At 48.6% G+C, this 10,101-nt stretch overlaps 2 protein-coding genes across 2 annotated transcripts; both read right to left on the bottom strand.

Annotated features, from left to right (window-relative positions):
- Positions 1–313: 313 nt before the first annotated feature.
- On the bottom strand, positions 314–3,112 carry SURF6 (surfeit 6). The gene is made up of 4 exons (XM_084298913.1): positions 2,978–3,112; positions 2,350–2,562; positions 1,657–1,748; positions 314–1,217 (listed from the first exon to the last, which is right to left on the bottom strand). Exons 1-4 carry the CDS (start codon positions 3,078–3,080, stop codon positions 549–551), a joined length of 1,077 nt encoding a protein of 358 aa, XP_084155039.1. The 5' UTR covers positions 3,081–3,112; the 3' UTR covers positions 314–548.
- A 437-nt stretch (positions 3,113–3,549) lies between these two features.
- MED22 (mediator complex subunit 22) lies at positions 3,550–10,038 on the bottom strand. Its single transcript, XM_084298904.1, has 4 exons — positions 9,903–10,038; positions 9,450–9,530; positions 8,898–9,106; positions 3,550–4,895 (listed from the first exon to the last, which is right to left on the bottom strand). The coding sequence occupies exons 1-4, from the start codon at positions 10,023–10,025 to the stop codon at positions 4,697–4,699; spliced, it is 612 nt and encodes a 203-aa protein (XP_084155030.1). The 5' UTR covers positions 10,026–10,038; the 3' UTR covers positions 3,550–4,696.
- Positions 10,039–10,101: the final 63 nt, after the last annotated feature.

The following is a 10,101-nucleotide window of genomic DNA, read 5'->3' as shown; positions in this document are numbered from 1 at the left end:
GGCCTCAATGCTCCCAGCAGCGGATCTACACGCTGGTCCCACAGTTTCAGCCCCTGCTCATGGATCAGCCTGGGGGCTCCTTGCTCCTTCCCCGGCCGCAGAAGGGAAGGAGCACAGCGTCAGGCCCCGTTGCCATGGCAGCACTGCGACATGGCCGCCAGCCCAGCCAGGAGCAGGCCGCAGCCCCTCACAGGGCGCCTCTCCTGAGAGGGAAGGGAGGCAGTGACATGTGTCTTTAGGAAAATAATGAAATGGAACCCAATCTGAAAGTGTCTCTGCAGGACAGGACAGCTAATTAACACACACACACAACTTCGTTTGTTTGTTTTTATTTGACTTGGGTGGCCACAGCCCTGACTGGCACACAGGGGGGTTCCTCAGACACCGCCTCCTCCAGCCCCCAGGTCTGATGTGGGCACCCACAGCCCAACCAGTGTCAGGCAGATGCACTGAAACCATTTTGTAAAAGTTCATTAAGAAAACCCCACAAGCAGCCCTTCGCCACAACTCCCGTGGCCAGGCTGCAAGCACTAGCTGCCTCTCGCCCGCTACAGGCCGGCTTTTTTCAAGTCCTCTGGCAGAACACGGCCCTTCTTCCGGGCCTTGGCTTTTTTGTGCTCTATCTTCTCTTTCTTCTTCTTCTGAATGTTCTTGCGGCGTTTTTCCTGCCTCTGCTGCATCCTTTCTACCACTTTTTCTGTCCGCTTCTCCCACTGCTTTTGGCGTTGTTCTTTACGCTTCTCCTTACGCTTCAGAGCTTCCTTCAGACGCTCCTCGTCGTCACGAATCTTGACACCTTCCGCCTTATAGAGAAGGTTTGTCCATTTTATCTTGTTCTCTAGCTCCTGAGCTTTCTTCTGGTCCTTATCCTTGAGCTCCTCCAACTTATTCTTCCTAGCCTCCAGCCTGCTCAGCAGCTGCTTGTAGTTTCTGCCCGTCAGGGGAGTGATTTTACCTTTCACTCCTTTCCTCTTCTCTTTCTTCTTCTGGACCTTATTCAAATCGTTCTCTTCATGGACTTCAACCCTGTTGAAGACAATCTCAGCTGTACTCTCTTCCTTTTTGCTCTGTGGCTCTACAGGTACATCCTCAGTTTCCTTCTTCTCCATTTTTGCCTTCATCTTCAACTCCTTTCTTCGGCGCTTCTTTCTCTCCTTCTCATACTTTCTTCGCCGCCTCTTCTCCAGAACTGAAGGGGATAGTTCTTTGTCATCATCCTAAGAAGAAGGATGGACATGAATCAGGAGCCTTACAGGGATAATACAAAGCTAAAAGTGGGATGTATTTCAAATCTCTTGTTAGAAAAGCAGTATGTAAGAAGCTGTGGGCTCAGCTTTTAGAGATATTAAACACAGTAAATGCATTTCAAAGCTTTAGTTCCCTCTGAGCATCCTGTAGCTATGTTCCTTGCAGACTGTGCCTTTTCTTTCTCAAATACCACCACAGGTATGTGCTGCTCCCAGCTAAGTGTTACCTTTTCATGTGTTTTTCTGGACCCCAGAATATAAGCAGGGCTCCCAGCACTACCTATAGACACTTCCTTAAGGAATGGAATTATCTCAAAGCCTAAACCTCATCCCCATGTGCCATGGTAGCCCAGGGAGAATTCATACTGCCCACACACATAAGGGTACACATTAGACAGAGTTCTCATACTCGTCCTGAAGCTTCTTTAATCTTCTCATGTAGTCTCTGACGCAAGAGATTTATTGCAGAAAAAGAAGTGGAATTGAGTTCACTTTTGCCACCTGAAAACAACAGACAGAAAATAAAAATACTTGAGATACGGCAGAAGCTAAACAAAGCAATTTTCTATGGCTATGGGAAAAAGCTATGAGAGCTCTCTGAAATTTTTCTTCCATTCATAGAATCTAATGAAAACAGGAGTGTCCACCTTATTGGTTTCTTTAAAATTCCCCTTTTTCTATCCACATCAAAACTCAACACTGACCAGCCTGAGTAGCTTGTCAGACCCTGTAGTTCCCAAACAAGAAAGGATAAAAATACCGAGTTAATGGAAACAAAGATGCCAATTGCATCTCCCCATTCATCTGTTTCAGGTTCCTAATGGAAAGCAGGCATAGGAAGATACAGACTGTATCCATGTGATAATGCCCAGAAGCTATCGAATATATAAAACCCCTGCAATTCCTAGGAAGTGCTCATAATTCTAGAGAGCCACCCAGTGGCCACATTACAAGTTTATATTCACAGATTAAGCTAAAAAGCTTTCAATACAGCTGGATTTCTTACATGCTTTCTAAACTATACACATATGAAACAACTGAAACGCAGCCACCCCGGCTCAGGTATCTTTAATCTGACCACAGACAGCTCTGCTATTCTTACCTGTATCTGAACTCTTATTTTTGTTCTGTGTAACACCCGGCGGAGCTGATTTGTTGGCTTGAGGGGCTGCTTTCTGTTCTGAAGCAAGCTTATTGGCATTAGAGGCTCCCTGTTTAGCTGGAGGCGCATTTGTTCTCTCATCTTGCTTCTTGGACCTCCTTCTCTTTTTTTGGGGCGGTCTGCTACCATTCCCTGCCTGACCTGTTTTAGATACTAGAAGGCAAAGAAAAAAAAAGAAAGAAGGGATCGATAGTTAGAGCAGACAATCTTGAAGGTCTTTTCCAGCCTTAATGATTCTATGATTAAGAAAGGTTGTAGTTGCACTCCCAGCGTGCAGCATTGTAGTGGTGTATCTCAATCGTGAAAAACGGCGTATTTTAGGATTTATTTACACAGAGCTACCCTTGTTGACCACTTTAGGAGCAAGCCCGTGTTCCCACACCCAGTCACCACGCGTAAGGCTGAACGCAGACCAACGACTCGCAGAGCAGCGCGCACCGCCCGAGCTCACAACTCGGTCCACCACAGCGGCCCTGCCCAGGGACCAGCCCCAAGCCAGCTCCCCTGGCTCCTCTCAACCGGCCCCGAGGCGCCTCCACGTCCCTCCCAACCCCCCCCCTTCCCTCACCCGGCTTCCTCTTCCGCGGCTGGGGGCGCTCGGGGCTGTGCCGCACCCCAGCCCTCCTGGCCAGCCCCTGCAGGTAGCAGTCCTGCGCGGCCAGGCTGGCCATGCCGCCTCCTGCAGCCTGCCCCTTCCTCTGCCGCCCCGCCGGAAGTGACGCCGCCACGCACAACAGGAAGTGCCGGCCGCAAGCTGTTGCCATGGCAACGGTGGTGGCACTTCCGGGTTGCGGCGGCCCTCGGGGCCTACCCGCAGCGCCCACCCCCCACACCCCTCAGATCCCTTCAGGCTCAGGGCTGGAGCGCCCCACATGGAGCCTGGGGGGTTGGGACACGGGGGGGCACCGCTGGGGGCGTTTTGGGGCCGTGTTTCGGCAGACACAAAGCGGGGCGCCCGCAGAAAGCTGCCCCTCCATGAGCTCGCACGGTTTGGGGTGCTTCTGGCAGGGCCGGGGCTGCAGCTGGAGGGGTTTGCTTGCAGTAACGCTCGTCCTAATGCATGCTTGCACTCGGCAGTGTCATGGTTTCACAAAAGGTTGTGGCTGAAAACACACGCTTAAAAAAAAAATTATACAAAGGAGTTATTTTATTAAACCACCTAGTTACAAAAAAAAGAAGAAATGGAATGGAAGAAAGAGAAGAGGAAGTAAACCAAAACTCGCGCCCGAAGAAACAAGACGGTACAGCGGGATGCTGGGGAAGCTCTGCTCTGCTGTTCTCAACGCAGCAGCCCTGCGGCCATCACGGCTCCCCCCCCTTCAGGCTGCACACTCAGAGCAACCTCATAACCACAGAGGGCACAAGTGCCCAGCTGCCCAACAAAGCACCCAAATTGCTTCTTTGGAAGGAAACTGTAACAGAGTCACCCTCCCTGCTCCACACACCTCAGTTGGCTGAAGGATTAATTAAAGAAACGATCACCAACATGAATGCTAGTTGTACGCTAGCTCACACTATGTTGATTGAAAGCTGCTGTGTAAATAGTGGAACAAGGAATCAGACTAACAGGAGTGTGCTCCTGCTTCTATCTATAGCCGTAAACGTGTCCCAGCATGTAATACCTGTCTGATTCTCGGTTTGCCCTTTTCTTTCCAAAAGGCAGAATACTGCTCGTCAACACAGGCCTCCCAGAGAGCCTCCTCCCAAAGGGTTCCCAGCAAAAAGTTCAAGTTTGTGAAGCATTTCAACAGTGAAGAATGCTGAGTAAAAATACTGTAAGATTCTTAGGATTCTGTTCTAAGTAGAACAGAAGTTGTCTGATGGCATCCTGAGAAAGCTTTAAAGCAGCCAGAATGTCAGGAACCATGGGAATAGCGTAAAGCTCCCAAAACACTCACCACTCCCAGATTTGGCTCGAGTTTCTTAGCCCTAAGAAGTTCAGCTCCCAGCACTCTACCATGTACTTACTGTGAGATTGACATGGAAATAAATTCTGGATTTCTAACGAACTCTACATGTAACTGTCACGGAAAAGCAAACCTAACTCTAACTTGTTAGAACAATCAGCTTGGAATTTACTTAGCACTTCTCTTAAGCGCAAGGAACACCCGTGGCAGTGTCCCAGGCACGGAGAAAGCACTGTGGCTGTCCAGCAAGCAGAATCCTGCAGACACAGCCCCAGTGCATTCTCCTGACAGCAGGAGATGCTCACTCAGTACAGCAGGTTGAAGACTTCCAGCAGCTCAGCGCCACCAGGAAGAACGTGGTCAGCAGCAGAGAATCCTCTTCAGGAGTGCTCCGTTGGGCCCGCCCCATGCCCGTTCACGTGAGGGTGCGATGGGGTCGAGCTCTGAGAGGTAGCAACGCTCTGCTCTGCTGTGGCAGTTGTCAGAGGCATGGAGAGGCTTTCGGGGGACAGCGTGGCAAAATCTTGTCTCCAGTAGGCTTCGCACAGCGGCAGGTCATTGCTGTCACACAGACTGTAGCTTTCCAGAACAAACAACCCCCGTAAGGAGAGGCAGCAGGTGCAATAAGAAAGGAGGGGAGGGAGGAAAAGCAAGACAGAAGCAAAGCATTAAGAAAATGGCAAAAAAATGTTCATGGATGTAAGGTCTGTGTTCACAAATTCATCACAAGTCTTGTGGCACTGGCCTTTCCTAAGACACCCCTCAGGGGCTGGTGTTGAATCCCACGGGCCTGGGAAGGATCGGGGAAATTCCAGAGACAAAGCTGTTGCTACAAACTGAAGCAGAGGCTCAGTTCTAACCCAGATACTACGAGTCCCTAGAAAGATCTGGGCTAAGGTTCTGATACCGCACAGTTGGGAGTTCTTGAGTGAGGCAAAGACCTCATTCATACTCCTTTCTCGTTGGAGTTTGATTACTACCTACGTGAGAGAAAAAATTCAACCATGCTCTAAATTTAGTGTCTATTTGCTTCCTTTCCCCTTCAGTAAAGTGCTCCACAGAAGGTCTGCATCTTCTTTTGAAGCTTCCCAACCTATAAAGTGCTGTCAGCTTCTACAGGTTTCAGCAGTACCGGAGGTAACAGTTCTTACAAAGCAACTTGCTGGATTTAACCACTAGGCTACAGAGTCAGATCAGTCAGCAGCATGGGAGAGTAAGCAACCAGCTAATTCTTGCCTGTGCTACAAGGAAAACACAACGTGGAAAGGCAAAACTAAAAAATAAAGTGATGGAAGAAACTGGAACAAAAACAAGAAAAATTCCAAAGAGAGGAAGGAGCTGCACACACAAGAGACACCCAAGACAAAGTGAGTGCTGGAGCAAAAAGCAGCTTGCGATCAGAGTAAAACAAACCCAGTGGGTCCAGTGATTTTGTCGTTGTAGCTTTATTTACATTTTTAATGTATGGACTTGAATAGATGCTTTGGGAAATAGTTTAAGTGCAGAAATACGAGACACTTCAAATTGCACAAACATGAAACATGTTGAGGTCTAAGTCCACACTCAAGACAGCTCCTGTGATCTCAGAGGAGGGAGCAATGGAACATAAACACAAGTTTTGGGTTTAGGATGGCAGAAGGCAAGCTGGACTTGGAGTTACTGCTTTGAAGAATAAGCACACAAAGCACTAGTTGCAAGCACCTAACATTTGAGCTTTTTTCTGGCAGCATCACCCAGCTGCAGTAGAAGTGGGGAGGGAGTGGATACGGGTTTTATACCCAGGGCCTTTGTTAAACCCCTCGAAAGATTCCTATTGCTGGAGCAGGCTCCCCCTGCCCTCGAGTCCCCAGCACAAAGCAGCTCTGGGTTCACTCAGTGAAAACCCCTGGGACCGACCCAGAGCTCCATTCCCTTTTCTGTCAGTCTTAAACCTCAAGCCGTGGTTTCCAAGGAGAACCCAGCCACGGCATCCACCACACCTGTCCTGGCAGGTCAGTTACTAAGAACATTTTAGCTGCATCTGTGTGTGGCTGCTTCTGCTGCTGCCCCAGTCCGAACAGCTCCAAAAACCTAACCTCTCACATCCCACTCCTTGAAAGGCGAGTGGAAGAGCAGCAGCTGCACGGCCCGCAGCAGCACCACCCAAAGTCCTATCCTGGCCTTTGGCTGAAGGTTTCTTAGTGTTTGAAAGAGACTTCACTGTTCTCCCTGTGGCACACAGCCAGGTCTGTGCACGAAGGAACAGCTCCAGGAAACTGCTCAAACACAGGGACTGAAAGCAGAGCCCCCCTCAGAGCTATCTTCTCAGCTTCAGTCTCATCAACCTGCTTGCAGGTCCCCTCCCCAAATCCCTCGTGTGCACAGGAAAAGCTTCGCAAGGAAGCCCAACCCTACAGCTCAGGCACATCCTGCTGGGTACTGGCTGTGGTGCGAGGGGCTGCCTCCCAGTGCTATTAGCATAAAACAAAGGCAGTGACAATCGCTGGGCAGGACATGCTCCCTCTAACAGGCCTTTCACAGCTGTTAGGAAACTCACTTTTCTACAGCCTTCCCTGGAGGGACAACCTAAAATAAACTCACTGCTGAACTTCAGGGTAACCGGGGCACTGGAGAACAGTTTGGCAGGACAGCTGCATGGAACCCACGTCCTGTCCTCAGAGGGCTGTGCACCTCTTTACACATCCTGTGGGATCAAGCCCCAGGAGAAAGTAACGGAGTACAGACGGGAAACCCCAGCCGGGCTCCCAGGTCAGCACAGAAAAATGTCCTGTTGGTGGGCAGGCCAGCTTTTACATTCACAGCCATTCCAACATGATTAGAACACCCTACGGCTACGTGACATAACAAAAATGCTTTCCCACATCAGGCAATAAAATGTCATTAAAAATATCTTAATATTATAATTATAAAAGGTCTTTGAATAAATCACTGTTTCTGTATTTACACACACAATTTCTTTGGTGCAGAAAAAGGCAGGAAAGAGCACAAGAAGGGAGTTAAGTGCTAAAAGCAATGATTAAGTGCTATATGATACGAGGTTTCAGTGGAGGGATCATAGCTCTGTACACTAGCCAAGCTTCCTCACCTCACAACCACTCTTACAAGAAAGAACGTGAAGGCAGATCCATTTAGTGTACCGGGAAAGAAAACCATTTGTGTTTAGATGTTAGCTCCGTTACAAAGGGTTGCTTTACACGGCACCTTGTGCCAGGCAGGTAAGAGACCACGCCAGCATGGTCAGAACCCCCTAGCCCAAGAAGGAAAACTGACACACACTGGTGACAGTGAAGGAGAAGCTCCTCTGGCACACACGAGGCACTGCCACCCCACACTGGGTCACCCTGGTGCAGCCCACGGTGTGCTGTGTGCAGTCTGTGTAGTGGATACGTCCCTGACCCATTAGGGCCAGGAGTAGTGCTTAGAGTTGTGATCATTGCTCTTCCTTTCCAAGACGTTTCTAGGACCCCTTGCCACCTCTCCCAAAAACTGAGTAAAGTTTGAAAGCCAACTCTAAACTTTACCTCAAGTTTTCTTAAAGCGTTGTAGCAGTTTCTAAACTATGTCGCATCATTTTAGTGTTAAAATATTTATATTGCCCATAAACAATGGCCTAACTTCCAAAGGTACTGAGCAATTATGGTTTTAGTTAACGTATCTGGGGTTATAGACACTCAGAATTTTTAGAAAGAGGGAAGAGACAAAAATGGAAAACCTGGTCATGAAAATTTTGTGTAAGATTTAGAAAAGTTTTTGTTTAGAATTCACACCACTATTGCACTGATTTCACTTAGTTTGGGCAGTGCAGCCAACATAATCAGGTCCTCATCTGTTTTCTCCTGCTTTCATTTACAAGTGCTGGAGTGCATGACAAAAAAAATTAAAAAAATAAAGTGCCTAAATTCTCTAAAATCTGTTTTCTAAGTAAAAGTGTTTTTAAAATCTTAAAAATTCCAGAAACAAACGAGTTATAAATCTTTCCTAAAAAAATCCTATCACAATACTTCATAATTCAATGAAACTGAGCATGTCTTTTTTGCTCATTTCCTCAACAGGACTCCAGGCAACTGGAGCAGCGGACTACAAGAGAAAAGGCACGCTGTGTTACCAGGTCACTTGTGAAAGAACTCACCACAAGGATGGGGGATGTACTAATCTCATCTAACATTAGGACCCAGCTCAGCAAGCTAGGCTCTCTAGGCAGATAAAAGTTCCTACAGAGAGAGATAGAAGTTCCTACAGAGGGATATTGAGACAGAAGCCTATGTCCCCCAAGGAAATTCATCTCCATTTACAATGATTGCAAAGGATCCTATGCAAATTATCTGTCAAATCTAGCCAACTGAAGTAGGCACCTAGATGCTGTGAATATCTCCTTCATCAAGACATTTATACCCTGTAGGATATCTGCAAGGAAGTGGCAGTTGTTTTGAGCTGCGGAGAATCTGACTGAATTATAAATAGGAATAAAATTTTGTTGGGAACATTCTCAAGACTTATATGCTAAGGACTATTTGTTTGTCTGGACAAACTCCCCCAGAAGGGGTGGAGTCACTAAGGAGAAGTCCACTGCCCTATTTGTACCTGGAAGAGTAATATTCTTCTTCTAGCTCGTACAGGTCAATGGAGATCTCATCCCGTAGTGCAATCAACTTCTTGTCACATTCCTCCTGCAAGCTCCTTAGCTGCTGGTTGCGCTGGTTGATAGCTTCATTCACAGAGGGGAAATCATTGAGGATCAAGAACTGCTTCAGGTCAGACACAAGTTTCATCAGGGACTCACCAGCTCGGACCTCATAGCAGGGAGAGAAACCACGTAGCATTAGTGTATTAAAGCAGTGCTTCATTCCAATTCTAAAACAAGGTCTCCCGAGTTACTCTGGCAGCTCAAGCCCCAGTTAAGATGAAGCTTCCACATTAGGTGAGGATTCTGACAGAATCCTGTTGCTGACAACCCAGGCTACCAAACTTTATCCCTAGGGAAAGACTTTACCCCATAGACACCCCAAATATCAAGTTACTCTTTCAGCAGCAGTCCTCGTGAGTGCTATGAAGGCTGCTCTGAATGCAATAATGAACCAAACCGCTCCTGAAGGATGCGCTGCCCAATTATTTGAGTATGAGAGCGCTACTTACAATGTTTGCAGCTCTGACGTGCATCTCGTAGTTATCTTGCTCACCCTGCGTTGCTCGAGAGACTTGAGTTTCGTCCTCAATCTAATCAAAAATTAAAAAAAAAAGCACACAATTCCACCTTCACACACCAAAACCCTGACACAACTCCCCCACACTGGAAGGAATTTGTTTCAGCCCAGTTCAGCCTCCACCCCCAACCCCTGGGGGGCTGCCTTTGGGTCGCCCACTGCCCACCTCTGCCAGCCCACCCCGTCCCCTCAGGGGCTCCCCTCACTCTGCAGCCCCTCTGGGCTGCTTCAGGGGCAGGAGGGGGAACTGAGAGACACCCACCCTGAGAGGGGACCCTGCTCCCTCAGGGGGAAAGGGGCTCTTAGGGGGGAAAAGGGGCTTTCAGAGGGGGAAAGGGGACCCTCGGGGGGGGAAAAGGGGACTCCCCGGTTTCTCTTCTCCCACCTTAGCAGTCTTGATGATCTCGGTGAAGTTGTCCATGATGGATTTGACATCGTCCTTGAGGCGCTTGTTGTAGGACTGCAGCAGGGTCTCCTTGCTCTGCGGCAGCACCCGCTGCTGCGCCATGACAGAAAACCGCCCCCCCCCACACCTCCTCCCGCCCTCACCCACACCCCCCCGTCCTCTCGCGAGACTTCGCAGC

This window comes from Netta rufina (assembly GCF_964035555.1).
Source record: "Netta rufina genome assembly, chromosome: 20".
In the NCBI taxonomy this organism is placed as follows: domain Eukaryota; kingdom Metazoa; phylum Chordata; class Aves; order Anseriformes; family Anatidae; genus Netta; species Netta rufina.
The sequence above is the reverse complement of the archived record's forward strand: the minus strand, read 5'-3'. Positions and strand labels throughout refer to the sequence as shown.